The following is a 17,127-nucleotide window of genomic DNA, read 5'->3' as shown; positions in this document are numbered from 1 at the left end:
AGTGACTTAAACACACACACACCTTCAAGAGCTTAGAAATGAAGCTTTTATCTCAAAGCTAAATAAGTAAACCCAGCCACAGTGAGTGTGAAGACTAGACTGTAGGACACAATCAAAGGACTGCCTGAACAGGTAAAACAGCACACATGCACACACCCAACTCAGCAGTCAAGGTTGAGTGGGCATCAGCCAGATGAAGGGGAAGAAAGACCGTGTTCTAGGCAGAAGTGACAATATGTGCCAAAGCTAGGAGGTGAGAGAGACCACGGTGCATTCACAGAACATGGAAAGGTTCAGTATGGTCAAAGGAGTGAAGAAGGAAGAGTAGGCAGGGACAGGGCTATGGAAAGCTTGGCTGTTTGGAACTTACCCCAGTGCAGCAGGAAGGCAGCCACTGAGGGGTTTGAAGTGAGACATGGAGGAACACAGATTGCAGGGAGATCTCAGGCGGCAGAGTATGTTGGAGCTCTCCACACCCCACCCCATGGCAGAGGTGAGTAGACCTGTTGGGATTTCTGGAGTCATCCAAAAGAGATAGATGATTCCTGGATGCAAGGAGTCATCCTTGATGGGCAAGGTTGGCAGACGTGGTGACTGGAAGGAGGGGACCGATGGGGGATATTTCAGAAGTAGACAGATGGGATGTGGGAGTGAGGCAGAAGACACGGTCTGATTTGGGCAGTGGGGTGGGTTGTCCATGCCTTTCACTGAGAGTGAGACTCCTCAGAGAAGGAGGGGAGTGGGAGGGAGAGGGCCAGAGGGAGCAGAAGGAGGAGGAGGAACAGTTTGAGGAGGAAGTGGAGGAGTTCAGGTTGAAAAAAGTTGAGTTTTAGGAGTCAGTGAGTTGTCTACATGGAGCACTTCAGTGACCAGTTGATGGCATGAATCTGGAGTTGGACTGTGACATCTGCCCCAGAGATAAAGATGTGGGGATCATCAGCCTCAGAGCCTGTGGGTGGATCAGCTGGCTAGAGGAAGGAGAGGGGAAATGGGATTCAGGAGAAAACTGGAGGCTCAGACAGCACAGACCAAATGTACATCCCATGGTGTGCACAAGAGGGACTTTTGGAACATCCCAAAGTCAGTATCATTTCTTTCCTCACTCGTTCGCTTTCCTACATGCTGTGTATCTGTGTTTCTAGAGGTGGGGTGGCCTGGGGAAGGGTATGTCATCCTTTTCCTCTCCTTGTATTCTTTGGGCTGTATTTGAGGGCTCTTGGTGTTCCTCCTCTTCTGAGCAAGGCGGTTTCATTTCCCCCCTCCTTTTTCAGGCTGTTTGTGCAGTTCTGTCTGTCAGAGCCTGCTTGTGGGGACTTCCTGGACATGTACATTAATATGCAGCATAAACTAGCAAGGGAAAGCGTGGGTTTAGGAGACAGTTCAGACTCTAACTCCACTAATTTTTAGCTTTGTATGCATTATCAAAGTTGATTAACATTTCTGAATCTTTATTTCCTCATCTATAATCTAATCCCTATCCTCAATGAAATTTTATAAAAATTGAAATAGATAACATATAGAAAGCATTCATCACATTTATCACTATTATCATTTCTATTTTTATTATTCTCGCTCCAGGACAATCTGGAACCTTCCATCCTAGGACTTTTATGCCAGGCATCAGGACAAAGAAAGAGTGCCTGAGAAGCATATAGTATTCATGAATTACAAGAAATTTTTACTTTCCAGATGAAGAGAAAGCCGCAGGACTAGTTTGAGTTTGATGAGGCAGTTCTGAGTGTTGATTCTGAGAGCCCAAGGTAAGGGTTCCCTGTCCTAAGATGCCATCTCATCTACTACAACACATGACACAAGAAGTTCTCATATTCCAGCTGATTAGGTTGGAGTTCCAGTATCTCTCTTGATGACATTTTGATTGGATGGTCAACCAGTAAACCAATTCTATATTCACTGTTTAAAATAACTACAATAGGTAAAACATCTTTCTGAGTTGCAGATCCCTGGTGCCCTAGGTAGAGATAATAGAAACACTCTTCTCCATTTAGTAGTCAGGACTGTCATGGTTACCAAACAGTTCACAAGACTGGTAAGTACAGCCTGCTTTCCTAAGTAGAAGTATTTGCATTTCAAAGGAATCCACAGTTTCAAAATTCCCTTCTAAAAACTTTCTTTCAGTGGGGGAAATGGAATTAAGTCTGGACCAGTTGAGACTTGCAATAGCAAATTTATGTTTGCTGCAGGAATTTCAATAATAAAGGTTTTATTGGAGCTTTAAGTGTATAGGTATAAAATAGGCTTCCTGATGACAAATCCAGGGTTTGATAATATGGAACATTTGTTTAGGAGTAATGGCTTTTCTTTTCCTTATCATCAACATCTCTATCATTAGAACAAACCTTCTTACAACACTCTTATCAATTTTTATCACTTTTATCACCCACTGTTAGGATAAACAGTATTTAAAGGCATCCCAATCAAGTTGGTATGTTCTTAAAAAAATATAAGTGATAGTGGATCTTGATTTTGATGGCATTAATACCAGCCACTCTTTTTTTTTTTTCAGTGAAACTACAAGCTGTTTCTTTCTTTCTTTCTTTCTTTCTTTCTTTCTTTTTATTAGTTGGAGGCTAATTACTTCACAACATTGCAGTGGGTTTTGTCATACATTGACATGAATCAGCCATGGAGTTACATGTATTCCCCATCCCGATCCCCCCCTCCACCTCCCTCTCCATCCGATTCCTCTGGGTCTTCCTAGTGCACCAGGCCCGAGCACTTGTCTCATGCATCCAACCTGGGCTGGTGATCTGTTTCACTATAGATAATATACATGTTTCGATGCTGTTCTCTCGAAACATCCCACCCTCGCCTTCTCCCACAGAGTCCAAAAGTCTGTTCTGTACATCTGTGTCTGTTTTTCTGTTTTGCATATAGGGTTATCATTACCATCTTTCTAAATTCCATATATATGTGTTAGTATGCTGTAATGGTCTTTATCTTTCTGGCTTACTTCACTCTGTATAATGGGCTCCAGTTTCATCCATCTCATTAGAACTGATTCAAATGAATTCTTTTTAACAGCTGAGTAATATTCCATGGTGTATATGTACCACAGCTTCCTTATCCATTCGTCTGCTGATGGGCATCTAGGTTGCTTCCATGTCCTGGCTATGATAAACAGTGCTGCGATGAACATTGGGGTGCACGTGTCTCTTTCAGATCTGGTTTCCTCAGTGTGTATGCCCAGAAGTGTTATTGCTGGGTCATATGGCAGTTCTATTTCCAGTTTTTTAAGGAATCTCCATACTGTTCTCCATAGTGCCAGCCACTCTTTATATAATGTAAATTTGGTTTTCCTATTGACCAAAGACCTTATATCCAATTTGAATTATGAAAACATGGTTATAAGAGAAATACACACACTGTATAAAAATAGGCCATTAGATGGGACTTGGAAATCTTTGTGATGGAGACATTTTTAACAGACTTTTACATAATATCCTACAATGTGTTGTAATTTTCAATTATCTCACAACATTAAAAGATATAACTTTTAATTATAAGTGAAACTGGTTAGGAATAGGAGAAGGAAGTAAATTAAATTACAATACAATTTCTTAATATCTAACTATTTTAACAAGATATATGTTTCTAAAATGAGAAAGAACTTATCCATTGACCTATCAGTACCTGTAGGGTCTTGGTTAACTTATTCTCTCTTGATCTCATCTGTCAAGTTGAGCAAGATAACTTATGATTTGAAGAGAGAGGAATTTCCCCCTAGTCAAGAACATTCACCTGTTCTGGGGAAAGGTCAGTGAATATGAAGAAATAGATACCTGTGCCCTGCCCCAAGAGTGCCTCAGAGATGTGGCAAGCCTCAGACAGGACAGCCATGATGAGATGCTCAACAACTCCAGTTTTGACAAAGAATTCTGTTCCTCTGACCTACAGCAGAGGCACTAGAATTTTCAAACCTGAAATGGGTTTGCAATTTGGAACAATGTATATCTTATCAGACTGTGTAAATAGGCCTGCCTTTCTGATACTCTGGGTCCCAAATTTTGACATTTGAAGTATAAGGGAACCACGAAAAAAAATGAGGAGGCTTTTTTTTTTTTTTTTTCACATTAGCAAGATGAGGGCTCAAATTTTAAATTCCTCCAAGGACCCTTCTATCTCCAAGAGCCCAGGGCCACCACATGAATGTTAAATTAATGGGCAGCCCATTTGTCAGGTTAACAAGGTCCCTTTGCCTTTACATCCTCCCGCCTCTGCTTGGGTCATCTGGTCTAAGTGAATAACACCTGCCCTTCCTCTAGCACCTTCTCCACTAGTTTCAAGAATTTGGAAGAGAGTTGTATGGCAGCCAATTTAACACCTGACAAGGCCTGTTCTAATTGGACTAGAGCCATACATCCTATCCTATATCTAAACATCTCTCAACCTTTGTACTAGCCTCCAATCTCATAGGCAGAACATATTTTTCCAAGGTGCTAAACTGCGTGCTACACATTACCCCTCCAAAATTCATGTATTGAAGGAGATTTGATCCTTACTTAGGTTGTAGAGAGAAAATTAGCCTCTGAGAGAAAGCGTTTCTGAGACAACTACTAGGAGACTGGAGAAGTAGCAGCACTCTCCTCTTTTTGTGTTGTTTATGGAGAAGCTGGGCATTTCCTGATAGACCACACCCATGAAATAACTCTGCAGCTAGTAATGCTGAAGTTAAGGCTTCCTGATGGGAAGTTCACATGGATAGGAAACACATTTTCATTCCAAGAATGCAGACTGGCTAGTTATAGTTAAGGGGGTTGTTGTTGGTGGTGGTGGTGGTGGTGGTGGTTTAGTCACTAAGTCATGTCCAGTGACTCTTTGGATCCCATGGACTGTAGCCTACCAGGCTCCCCTGTTCACAGGATTTCCCAGTCAAGAATATTGGAGTGGGTTGCCATTTCCCCCTCCAGGGGATCTTCCCAACCCAGGGATTGAACCCGGGTCTCCTGCATTGCAGGTAGATTCTTTATCATCTGAGCCACCAGGGAAGAAGACACTATTGATGCCCTGCCCAGATTCTACTTCCTAGGCTAGTTACAGCCACCCCACTCAGTTGCTATGAACATTGGTTGCTAAAAATTCATAGCCACACCCTTGTAAGAGGATATCTTGGAGCTAAAACCCCTTTCCTCTCTTACCAACTCACCAATTGATGGATGGATAAAAGACTTTCAGTTGGTGGATAGAAACTTGGCTTCTTTGTCTCAAAATGGATCAGTTCTATGATGCCCTTCACATCCCAAAGCTGCCCTGGACTCAAGCTGAGGCTACATTTCAGCTGAACAGCTATGCCTAGTTTCTTCCCCTGTCCTGTCCTGTACCTCTCATCTCCATATATGTTTCATCTGAGAACACTGTCAAACCACTTTCAGAAGAAGCCCCATGTCAGGCTCTGCTTCTAGAGAACCTCACTTAAGATTTTAATTTGTTTCATTTCTATGGTTGTCTGTGTTCCCTGCTCTCCCTTTCTCAGTCCTGCCAATTTTGTACTTCCTTGCCTCAGAGAAAGTTTGTGGCAGGATTTCCCAGGTTTTATTTCCTCCAAACCCCAAATCCATTGTGAAAAATGAAGCTCAGGGAGTGAAGGATTTCCCTCATACTAAAAAGAAATCCCTTCTCCCACTCAATGGAAAACGGGAGAGATCTCAGGGTCCCTTGAATAGATGAGACCACTTGCCTGCTTCCTGACAGCCCAAAGAAAAGAGGAGGAAATAAAAGCTGCTGGCCTTATGATGCTCCTGCAAGGCTAGGTCCTACCCAAGGCTGTCAGTCTCACCAAATTCCTATGCCCTCTATGCCAAGCATGGCACCAAAGCTACCTAACTGGTCCTTCTGAAAACAAGAATGATGGATATCACAGCTATAACTAGTATGGAAAGACATCCCTGCAAAAGTCTATGTAGACTTTCTCTATGTGTGTGTGTGTGCTCAGTCATGTCCCATGCTTTGTGACCCCACGAGCTTGTAGCCTTCCAAGCTCCTCTGTCCATGGAATTTCCCAAGCAAGAATACTGGAGTGGGTTACCATTTTCTCCTCCAGGGGATCTTACCAACCCAGGGATCGAACCTGAGTCTTCTCTGTCTCCTGCACTGGCAGGCGGATTCTTTATCACTGATCCACCACAGTTATTTTGTAGAAAATTAAGATATCTAATATTTCTTTCCTATCTGAAAGCCCAGCAAAGGGAGAAGATTATGATGTTATTATGAAACAATCTGTTCAAAGACTGTTTATGAAGCATATTCATTAACTGATGAAAGGCATACCCTACAATGTAACCTGGAAAAAAAATAATTCCAGGATATCATACACAGTATAGTTTCAATAATGTTAAACACACACATCCACATTCTTACACAGACAGAAAGACAAGGAATAGCAATTATTGGTGATTTATTTTTATTTTCTTCCTTACAGTTTTCTGTATTTTCTAAACTTTTTGTAGGCAGGATTAACGTCTTTCGAATCAGCAGGTCTCTTCTTATTCTGCTCTCCCAACGTCAGTCGGTATATGTAGTACCAGGAGCCAGCGCCGACCACCAGGCCTGTTGCCATCAAGCCCAAATTCTGAGCACGGCCCATGCTGCAGCCGAGCGAAACTCTCAGGGGACTCTCGTTGGCCAAGGAGAGCCGCCTGGATGCAGGAGTCTGAAACCGCAAACTAGCCGGATCTAGGGGGCGGGGGTGTTGGGGGCGGAGAGGGAAGAAGAAAATGAGGCGTTAAGCTGCTTTTTCTTTTGCATCATCAACCCACTGGTAGATGGACCAGCAGACAGGGACAAACCAAAGCGAGAACCAGGCAGAAACAGATAGGAGACAATGGGCACTCAGTGCTGCAGTGAATACAGTGAACGCACCAACAGCTCAATGTGGGCTCAAACCCGGAACTTTTCCTGTCAGTCCAGGTATTCAGGCCTGTCTCTCACCTCACACCCATCCCCCCGCCCCGCCCATGGCCCCACTCCCCGCTAGTCTCCTCCTCCCCTCCCCTCTGCCCGCGGGAGTCCCCCTTTTCAGCTGTCTTTTACAAGGCAGAACACAAAAAGGAGCTGGGTTCGGGTGACTCTGACCGGGGTCGAGGGTGGGAGGGTCGAGGAGACTGAGAAGCCCCTCCAAACTCGAAAATCTACCCTTCACCCTCATTTCAAGAGTCTCCGATCAATACCCACCCTCACCGTGAGCGGAGGGAATCAGGACGGGTTTCCTCTTGTCCTCCTTCCCTGACCACAGTCACACCACCTCCAACGAAATCGAGAGTCGTTTACCTGAACCGCTATCTGGACCGACTTCAGCACACAGGCTCCTAGTCACGTGAAGCTACGTCACGGGTGAGTTCAGGGTCCCAAATTTCCCCTCCTATTATTAGCCAAGCAGAGGGTGACCCGCCCCCTTCCAGCCCCCTCCTCCTGTCCCCCCAGCACCACACAGGACGCTGTCCCTCTTTTTAGTCATTGCACACCCAACAAACGTGTTGTCTTTGATTATTAGAAAAGGCAACATTTTCTCTTGGGCTCCTGGCCAATTCTACTGCTTCTCTAGGGAATGGTCCTGTCCTTTTCCCTGCTCCCTCCACCCTTTTTCTTTGGAATCATTAATGTTCACCTCTGCAGTCCTGAAAATACCTGGAAATAGGGATGGGGGAAGGGGTGGCAGGAAAGGAAGCAGAGAGTAGGAATGGATTTTATTTTCTTGTTAGCAGTATTCTGTTTCTTTTTTTATAATGCAAATTTTATTGTGGCAAAATAATGATAGAACTACTTTCACATGTGAAGAAAAAGATTACTTTTTTATAAAGACATGTCTCATAAACAATCATTCTATTATGAGTTCCATATATGCCACTCAAAGCACTCTTAATATCTTCTACATCTAGTCACATGATAAGTCCCTGATTTAGCTAATTATTTACTTGAGAGTTTACAAATCTGCTAATATAGCATAACCAACTGGCTTTATTTCTGGACTTCATGAGAGTCACTGCAAGTGAAATGTTGGAAAGCCATTGCTTTATTTATTCATTTATTCAACATATTTACTGAGACCTCTTACATACCATGCATTGTTATACATTCTGTGGTTACAAGGGTGAATAAAACAGAGCTAAATCTCTAAATCATGTGGCCTTTACATTGTAATGAGAGAGACAGACAATAAAAAAGCAAATAAATAATACATATACATACATATATATATAAAATATACTATTAGTGATACATACTAAAAAAAAAATTAAAAGCAGGAAAAGGAGATATGAAAAGTTGAGACAGGTTAAACTTTCAGATAACTTTTCAGGGTGACCAGAGAAGGCATCACTAGAAAGGTGACCTTTGAGTAAAGACCTGAAGTCAGTGAAGGATCTAAGTGTGGTAACATCTGGGGGAAGAATATGCCAGGCAGGAGGACAAGCAGATGCAAAGGCTCTGTGGAAGTAACAAGCCCAGTATGTTCCAGGAACATCATTGAGGCTGGAATCACTGAGTGAAAGAGAGAGCAGTAGAAGATGAAGCAGAAAGGTAATAAGGTTAAGAGAATAGGCCCTTGTCAGTTGTAGTGAGGACATCTGCATTTACTCTAAACCAGGGAAAGTGGGTTGGGAGTTTGAATTGGGGGAGGTAGTGAGAATAAACTATAGGGAGACTAGAGTGACATGGAGACTGGTTTATCTACATCGTCATTGCAACAGCAAACTGAGGAAGGAAAAAAAAAACATACAATTAAAGTATTTGATAAACTGATTCAGGCAGTCCTAAATTTAAATATGTATATGTATATATATATGTATGTATGTATATATATGTATGTATGTATATATATATGTATGTATGTATATATGTATGTATGTATATATATGTATGTATGAATATATATGTGTATGTATGTATATATATATATATATATGAAAGGAATAGCGGAAACTTGGCTTATGTAGTAAATAATTATATATTTATAATTTAATGAATTATTATTGGTTAAATTAGATTAAATTAAATTAATGAAAAGAAAATGGGCTTCCCAGGTGGCACTAGTGGTAAAGAATCCACCTGCCAATGTAGGAGACACAAGAGATGCGGGTTCAGTCCCTGGGTAGGGAAGATCCCCTGGAGTAGAAAGTGGCAACCCACTCCAGTATTTTTGCCTGGAAGATTGCATGGACAGAGGAGCCTGGTGGGCTACAGTGCATGCGGTCACAAAGAGTGACTGAGCGACTGGGCACATAAAATAGTCTTAGTCTGATGAAGACTATATCAGAGGCCCTTCTGACCTAGCAGATTCCTCCATCTTTGTGGGCTACCAAGACCACAGAACTTGTGAGTTAACCTCTACTCACTGATATTATTTCCTTCTACTTTTTGTGAAGTACTGATAAACACAAGTAAAAGTAACCTTGAAAAACATAAAATGTATCAGAAACAGCAAAAGTTACACTAAAAGATGAAACATAAGAGGTATTCCCATTTTTTTCAAGAACAAGATCAGAAGGTTCTCAAGCACCACCATTACTCAACATAGTTCTCGTCCTTATAACACATGCAGAAAAGAAAAAGGGAAAAGTTATAAATATTAGAAAGGAAGAAATGTAAAAAAAATCATCATGTGAAGATGGTTATGTATACATACCTGGAAAAACCAAAAGCATCACCAGAAAAGAATTGGAATCAATCAGACAGAACACAGAAACTGGCAGATACAAAATAACTATATAATAGTAGAACATTTTCCTTAAGCAGAAAATCACCTTTAAGAAATTATAATTGGAGAAAGGAATAGCATTTCTGCAACATAAACTTCTAATACCTAGGAAAAATCTAACAATTAATAGGAATTACTTAGCTGAAGAAACTTACAATATTTGATTAACAAACATAAAAATAGATCTGAGCAAAATGGAGACATATTTTCCTGGAGGGGAAGTCTCAATGTTAAGATGCTAATATTCCTCAAATTAATCTGCAGATTTATTGCAATTACAATACAAATTCCAAATGATTATTGTTTATTCTTGTTCAATTCAGAAGTTGATTAATGACAACAAATGCACTTACTAATATGTGCATAAAAAGAAAGCTGGGAATCTTTAGCAGCAACTAACAATGGAAAAGAGATCATGGAGCTCTCTCCCTGAATACTATACATTTCCTTATTGTTTTGAATATTTGTAACCACTAATTTATACATACACTGGGGCTTCCCAGGTGGCACTAGTGGTAAAGAACCCGCCTGCCAATGCAGGAGACATAAGAGACTGTGGGTTCAATCCCTGGGTCGGGGAGATCCCCTGGAGGAGGACATGGCAACCAACTCCAGTATTCTTGCCTGGAGAATCCCATGAACAGAGGAGCCTAGTAGGCTACAGTCCATAGGGTCGCACATGGTTGGACACAACTGAAGCAACTTAGTACTCACATATATGTACATTACTTTTATTACTAGAAAAAAAACAGGATATTCCTAATCTGGACTATTTTAGAAACGCAGACTCTCTTGGTCATTGTATATATTCTTAATATATAGGGCAGGGACCCAAGATCCCTTGGGAAACTGAGGAGGTCAATGACTTTTATTCTCCTCCCCTTCCCCCCTCCCCCAAAATGCATTTTATCACACATACACTCAAAAACAAAACCTTGCATACAATTCACCTAGAACACAGGTGACCAGTTGAAAACACTTACTCTGGGTTAATTAGGATGGTCAGTGGGGAGAATATCTGGGGCCCAGGCATACATTTGGCTGAGGAAGTACCTTGGTAGTTGTGGGCTTTGGGCAGTGACCCAGCAGCAAGGTTGGGTTCCCCCTGGATGCCCTGAGGTAAGGTGGCCAGAGGTGAGAGGCAAGCAGGCTGCACCTCTCAGGTCAGGTGGTAGCAGCAGACAGCATAAGGAACAAGGTTAATTGGGCCACCATGAATCAGGGCAGAGCAGGGCAGGCAGGCCTGGGTGCTTTCCCCAGCAACCTTCATGGAAACCCTCGACTGCAGGGGTAGGTGGGAACAGCAATCCTTTCTCTGAATCCCTAAGTTACCACTGTGAGGGAGGGAGGAAGGAAGCCAAAGGCACTTACTCAAGTTGGTCATCTGAGTAAATATGACATTTACCACCTTAGTCACCTGTCCATATATACTTTTGAGGTAAGCAACAAAGTCAGGTGCCAGAGGATGAGAGGCACTGGAATATAGGAGAGGTGGGAGGGCAAGTGCCTTCCTCCCTCCCTTCTTGACTGGACTGGAAGGAGTTGACCATATCTGCATCCCTCATATCCATCATTTTCTTCGTACAAGAGCTATTCTTTTTGCCCAGAGCTGGAATCACAAAACTGGAACCTGATCCAGGGACAGGTGATCAAAACTGTCATGGTTGCAGCCATCAAATTTCAAGAGGTTCACACAGCAGGCAGCAACGGTTTGGGAACATGAAATAAATGTGCTTCTCTACCAGAACAAGACAGGATCATTTATTTATCCAACTTAAAAGCTGTCCCAGAAGGAGAAAAAGTAGGATATTATTTGTCCAAAATAAATAAGATCAGACAACTGAACATCTCTCCATAGATCAATTTACAGATGGTATGGAAACACACTTGTTGAGAAAAATTCTATTTTTAGATATGCAAATACCTTACCATGCTTTGAAAACTATTTCCTATGCAGCCAATAGAATTTTCTATGTGGTAAAAATTAACCAAAATTAATGGTGCCTTTCAATATTAGTGGGAGATCTTTTTTCTAGAACATGTCTACTCTTTTTTTGTTGTTGCTGCTGCTTCCCACACTGAATTCTTGTTTTCTTATATTTTCTTACTATAATAATGAAGGGTGGTAACAGCTTAAAAAACAAAACAAAACAAAACAGAGAAGTATTACAGAAGTAAAGACCGCACTACCATTCCCTGTCTCCTTTCTGACACTCTACCCCCTACCTATACTGGAGCAGGGGTCGACTGTGGGCAGTAGTGCATGGGGGACTGGGGGTGGAGCGAGGGGAGAGTGTTTAGCTGCTCAAGAAAGGATGAGAGAATTCCCGACAAAAACATAAAAAATTGTCAATAGCCCTCCAAGAAGATGCCATCCCCTCTCCGGTAACCAGAGAAAGGCAAAATTCTAACACAGGGAGAACAGGCTACTTGTGGTAAAGACCAAAAAAAAAAAAAAAAAAAGAGTGACACTACCTGATGGGGTAGGGTGAGGTGCTAGTGGGGGTAAAGGAGGGGCTCCTGCTCTTGGTGGGAGTGGAAATTGGGGCCCCAAGCTTACTGGCGATGCAGCCCTCACGTGACCAGGAGCTGACGTTAGCAAAGATACTTAAAGCTCTGACCGCCGTCCTCCGTTCTCCTCTGGGTACCAACTCTATTGCGCTGTGCACTGCCGTGCGTTTAACCCAGGCGCGGAGGAGGAGGAGAAAATCCCCCCAGATCCGGGCAGGTGGGTGTGAGGGTGGCCATGACCCGGCACCCCTGAATAGGGGGTAGCACAGAGATGCAGGAGTCTGAGGCCGCGGGTATCTCCACCTCGCCCGCCCCTGGCCGACTCTCCAGACCCCCGCGCTTAGTCGCAGCTCATTTTGGTGGGCGGCGGGGAGCGGGGGAGGGGGGAACATAAAGACGCAGACATACTTGCAGAGAATCCGCTCACTTCCTCTCTCAGCCAGTGTTTTTCTGGTTTTGTTTCTGACACTCAGGCCCCGCACCCCACATCCCATACAGTTTTGAGAGGAGGAGGGAAGAGAAATAAACGTGGCAGCGCATATAAGGCCAGTGGGGAGGTTGGGGAAAGGGTGATCCGAGGGGCACGCAATTAGTAAACAATCCGGCTTATTCACTCCCACTCTCACTTTTCAGATACCTCCCTCGACCACTGCCCCCACACCTCCTCCCCGGCCGGCCCCCAGTCCTTTGGGGTGCTAGGAAATGGGTGTGACAGCATTTGTAGGGGAGATGGCGGGTTGGCTCTGGGCTTTACAGGAAGACCCTGAGAGAAACCGCTGTGCTAAGTCCTAGGCTGCTTTCCAGACATCACTGGCCCATACAGCCCTTCACCCCTGTTTTTTCAGTGCTGAAAAAGGAGTTCGGGTACGCTGGCGGGAGAAATGGCGGTTAACGGGGGTTTGCGATGGAGGGGTGGGAAGCGGAGCCCAGAGCAGAGAAACAGTGGAGAATCACGACCCTCAAACCGAAAGGGCAAACACTGGGGTCCAGTTGCTGGCTGATGCCAGGCCTGGGGGCTGGAGCATGAAGGATGGGTGGTCATACGAGGGAGATGCTAGATTGTTTGGCCATAACCCTTAGTCCAGCGACCCAACCAGCCTCCGCGGCACCCTCGCCCCGCCCCCTCCTGTTTCGGTGCAGGAGAAGGGGTGTGGCCGTCTGGGAGAAATGGCGGGCGGGGGCGGGGCGAAGGGAAGGAGGGGTTGAGTGCCTGGGGAGTCTGCGCAGGGGCGGGGTTTAGGGTGGGAGGGGAGGGATGAGAAGAGTTGAGGGAGTTGAGAGGTGGAAGCCCTTTGTCATTCTGGTTTGTGAATGCTAAAAAGCAACTGGGGACTCTTGTTTTGAGTCAGTTCTATCCTCCAGGCTCTCAGTCTCCAACGTTTTGCTGTCTGTATTTCTGCTCTTCAGTCTGTCTTTAGGATGAAGCTGTAACTGAACTGAGGGAAAGAGAAACAGCCCTGAATCATTGGAGGTCAGTGTGAGGGGGGCTGGGAACTGTCTGGGAACCCCTTGTATGGATGCGGCAAAAACCAGAGCAGAAATTGGGGCCAGAGGTTTCTCTTCCCTCATCTTCTCCCACTTTACAAGAAACACTTGCCCTGGATGTGTTCTTTTTGGTGAAGCCAAAGGGGTGTGGCATTTGCCTTCTTAAATCAGGGTTTGAGGAGGAAGAGATATGGTAGGAAAGAGGAGCCCTGGGAGGGAGAAACTTACTCACAGGGGTTCAAATCAAGAGAAGAAGAGAATCCATCTACAAAGGTGCCCAAAACCCCTTTTCTGGGATCTTTCCACAGGTCTCTCTGCCTTTTGGGCCCTACACAACTGTAAGCCTGGTGGAAAAGAGCAAATTGCTCCTGCTCTCCCAGCAAGTTGGTAAGTGTATGGGCATCACCTGGGAATATTTGGGGTGTGGGTGAGGGAATCGGAGAAGAATCTAGGGTTCCTTCTGGCTCTCTACCAACTTTCCTGAAGTCTATTTGGCCTCTCATCCCCCATTTAGGTGCTGGGAAATTAGGTGTGTTGATATTGGGCAGGGTGGGCTAGGGATAAAGATGGAGAAAACATCAGACAACCAGGGACCTGAAGCAGCACACAGAGGCCTGGACAGCTATATCTGGGTACTGGCCCACCCAACAAGCATTATGTCCCCAGACTCTTCTGTAAGTAGGCCTGGCTAGGCATGAAGTGAGCCAGCCCTAAGCCTCATTTTTATCCTTCACCCCCAGGTCCTGCTTTGATTGCAGCCTCATCAGAATTTCGAGCCTGAGCTGAAGCGCCTCACCTGGACTTGCACGCACCCCGCTTGGGCACGTCTGGATCAGAGAATTAACTCCAGCTGCATCATGAGCCGCGTTCGGGATGCTGGTTGCGTAGCTGCTGGGATAGTCATTGGGGCCAGTGCCTGGTACTGTGTCTACAAATATGCCAGGGGAAGAAACCATATGATGAAGAAGAGACTGGCTAAACCCAGGACCAGGGCTGTGGCTGAGACTGGAACCAGGGCTAGAGCTGGACTAAGGGCTGGATTCACAATTGACCTTGGGCCAGGATTCAGTCCTCCAGCCCCAGTCCGCACTGGGGCAGAGGAAAGGGCTCAGGATGAATCCTTTGCTCTGGACACTGCTCGAGCTGAAGCAGTGGTCCCAGCTGCATCCAGTGCCGAGACCCAGAGTGGGGCAGGAAATAAGGCCCAGGAGACAGAAGGGGCTCGGGTGGGGCCTAAAGCTGAATCAGAAGCCACGGTGGCTTCTGCAGTGGCACCGTCTCTCTGGGAGGCAATGGCTCCCTCAGCTGCGAAGGCTGCTGCAATGGTTGGGGCTCCTAAATTAGCAGAAGCCCCTGGCACAGCAGAGGCTCCCAGGGCACCAGTGGTGCCTCATGGGGTGCCAGTTCTTACTGAGGCATCACAACCTACAGAGGCAGTGGAGGCTTCCATACCAGCAATGCCTACTGGGGCAGCAGCGACTTTAGGGGTAGCAGCGCCTTCTGGGCCTGCAGAGGCTCCTGGGCCTTCAGGGTCCTCTAGAACAGCGGCAGCACCTAAGAAAGCAACCCCCGGGGCTCATACTGGGGCTATACCTAAGGCCGGGTCAGCTACTGGAGCTGTACCCAAAGGTGGAGCTAAGGGTGTAACCAGGTCCCGGGCTGGAGGCAAGGGCAAGGGCAAGAAAAATAAGGTTGAAGTAGATGAACTGGGGCTGGGCTTCCGGCCTGGAGATGGGGCTGCAGCAGCCGCGGCAGCGTCTGCTAATGGGGGCCAGGCATTCCTGGCAGAGGTTCCTGATTCTGAGGAAGGAGAGTCTGGATGGACAGACACAGAATCGGAATCAGACTCTGAGCCTGAGACCCAGCAGAAAGGGAAAGGGAGGAGATCTGTTCCCATGCAGAAGCGCCCCTTTCCTTATGAAATTGATGAGATTCTGGGTGTCCGAGATCTCAGGAAAGTCCTTGCTTTGCTTCAGAAGTCAGATGATCCTTTCATCCAACAGGTAGCTTTGCTCACTCTGAGCAATAATGCCAATTATTCATGCAACCAAGACACAATTCGCAAGTTGGGAGGCCTCCCAATTATTGCCAACATGATCAACAAAACCGATCCTCACATTAAGGAAAAAGCCTTAATGGCCATGAATAACCTGAGTGAGAATTATGAAAATCAGGGCCGGCTTCAGATATACATGAATAAAGTGATGGATGACATCATGGCCTCTAACCTGAACTCAGCAGTACAGGTAGTTGGATTAAAATTTTTAACAAACATGACTATTACTAATGACTACCAGCACCTGCTTGTCAATTCTATTGCAAACTTTTTCCGTTTGTTATCTCAGGGAGGTGGAAAAATCAAGGTTGAGATTTTGAAAATACTTTCGAATTTTGCTGAAAATCCAGATATGTTAAAAAAACTACTCAGTACCCAAGTGCCATCATCATTTAGTTCCCTCTACAATTCTTATGTGGAATCAGAAATTCTTATTAATGCCCTGACTCTATTTGAGATCATCTATGACAATCTCAGGGCAGAAGTATTCAACTACAGAGAATTCAATAAAGGCTCCCTTTTTTACTTATGTACTGCATCTGGAGTGTGCGTTAAGAAAATTCGAGCCTTAGCAGATCACCATGACCTCTTGGTGAAAGTGAAAGTTATAAAACTAGTGGACAAATTCTGATTGTCTATGTGCTCTCGAAAACTTGAAGAAATGTCAGGTTTTGCAGTCTGAGAGCAATGAAAATTGAAAGTTACTGCTTTTCCACCCTCTCATATAGTATAGGGATCCTTTCAGCTGCCAGTTTTGAATAATGTATCAATCAGAGTGATGTTATCTGTGACTATCTCCAGCCTAAGCTGAACCATTTTATGAATACCAAATAAACAGTCCTCTTGTCCTAAAAATACATCTGTGACTTTAATCGTGCTGCTTGAATAGAAATATTTTTACTGATTCCTCTATGTGAATTGACAGTGAACCTGTCCATCATGAATAGCCTATACTTCTATCATCTGTTTTGACTTGAATTTATTCACCAAAGACTTCATTTGTGTATCATTAATAAAATTGTATGTTTCAGTCAATTAAAAGAATGGTTTTCTTGCTTGAATATAAAATCTAGCTGGAATTTTTCATAATTTCAGATGTTTAAAACATCTCTTAAATTAGCATTAGGGGTATCAAATTTTTTTTAATTATGATGCCAACCACTACTTAGATGAACTAAATGCATTTTTTATCCAGACTTACTCATGTCTAAAAATATTTTTCTTTCATTAAAATGGACTCAATTATAAAAAATAAAATCTAGCTGGAGAGGTAAGGTACACAAATACAAAAGGATTGCTAACAGTACTTGGGCATATGCTTATTGTCAAATATATGCTATCTGTTTAAACAAAGCAGAGGTTGGTA

General features: G+C 44.2%; 1 protein-coding gene and 1 long non-coding RNA gene across 5 annotated transcripts; one reads left to right on the top strand and one right to left on the bottom strand.

Annotated features, from left to right (window-relative positions):
• Positions 1 to 6,397: 6,397 nt before the first annotated feature.
• LOC122690141 lies at positions 6,398 to 7,319 on the bottom strand. 2 transcript variants are annotated; one of them, XR_006339986.1, is made up of 2 exons: positions 7,195 to 7,319; positions 6,398 to 6,690 (listed from the first exon to the last, which is right to left on the bottom strand). It is a non-coding gene; the product is annotated as an uncharacterized LOC122690141 (long non-coding RNA). The 2 variants fall into 2 exon arrangements; XR_006339987.1 differs by having other exon boundaries at positions 7,189 to 7,316.
• A 4,983-nt stretch (positions 7,320 to 12,302) lies between these two features.
• ARMCX2 (armadillo repeat containing X-linked 2) lies at positions 12,303 to 16,802 on the top strand. 3 transcript variants are annotated; one of them, XM_043897005.1, is made up of 5 exons: positions 12,339 to 12,437; positions 12,854 to 13,084; positions 13,628 to 13,691; positions 14,014 to 14,092; positions 14,446 to 16,802. In XM_043897005.1, exon 5 carries the CDS (start codon positions 14,563 to 14,565, stop codon positions 16,390 to 16,392), a length of 1,830 nt encoding a protein of 609 aa, XP_043752940.1. In that variant the 5' UTR covers positions 12,339 to 12,437; positions 12,854 to 13,084; positions 13,628 to 13,691; positions 14,014 to 14,092; positions 14,446 to 14,562; the 3' UTR covers positions 16,393 to 16,802. The 3 variants fall into 3 exon arrangements, with proteins under 3 accessions (XP_043752938.1, XP_043752940.1, XP_043752939.1); XM_043897003.1 differs by lacking the exon at positions 12,854 to 13,084 and having other exon boundaries at positions 12,303 to 12,437; XM_043897004.1 differs by lacking the exons at positions 12,339 to 12,437; positions 12,854 to 13,084 and having other exon boundaries at positions 13,500 to 13,691.
• The last annotated feature ends 325 nt before the right edge of the window (positions 16,803 to 17,127 follow it).

Source organism: Cervus elaphus, chromosome X (assembly GCF_910594005.1).
Source record: "Cervus elaphus chromosome X, mCerEla1.1, whole genome shotgun sequence".
Classification (NCBI taxonomy): Eukaryota; Metazoa; Chordata; class Mammalia; order Artiodactyla; family Cervidae; genus Cervus; species Cervus elaphus.
Note: the sequence above shows the minus strand (reverse complement) of the source record. Positions and strands in the feature narration are given on the sequence as shown.

What these genes read in the sequence shown, in the direction of transcription:
- ARMCX2 (XM_043897003.1), top strand. Translation starts at nt 14,563, where the DNA reads ATGAGCCGCGTTCGGGATGCTGGTTGCGTAGCTGCTGGGATAGTCATT.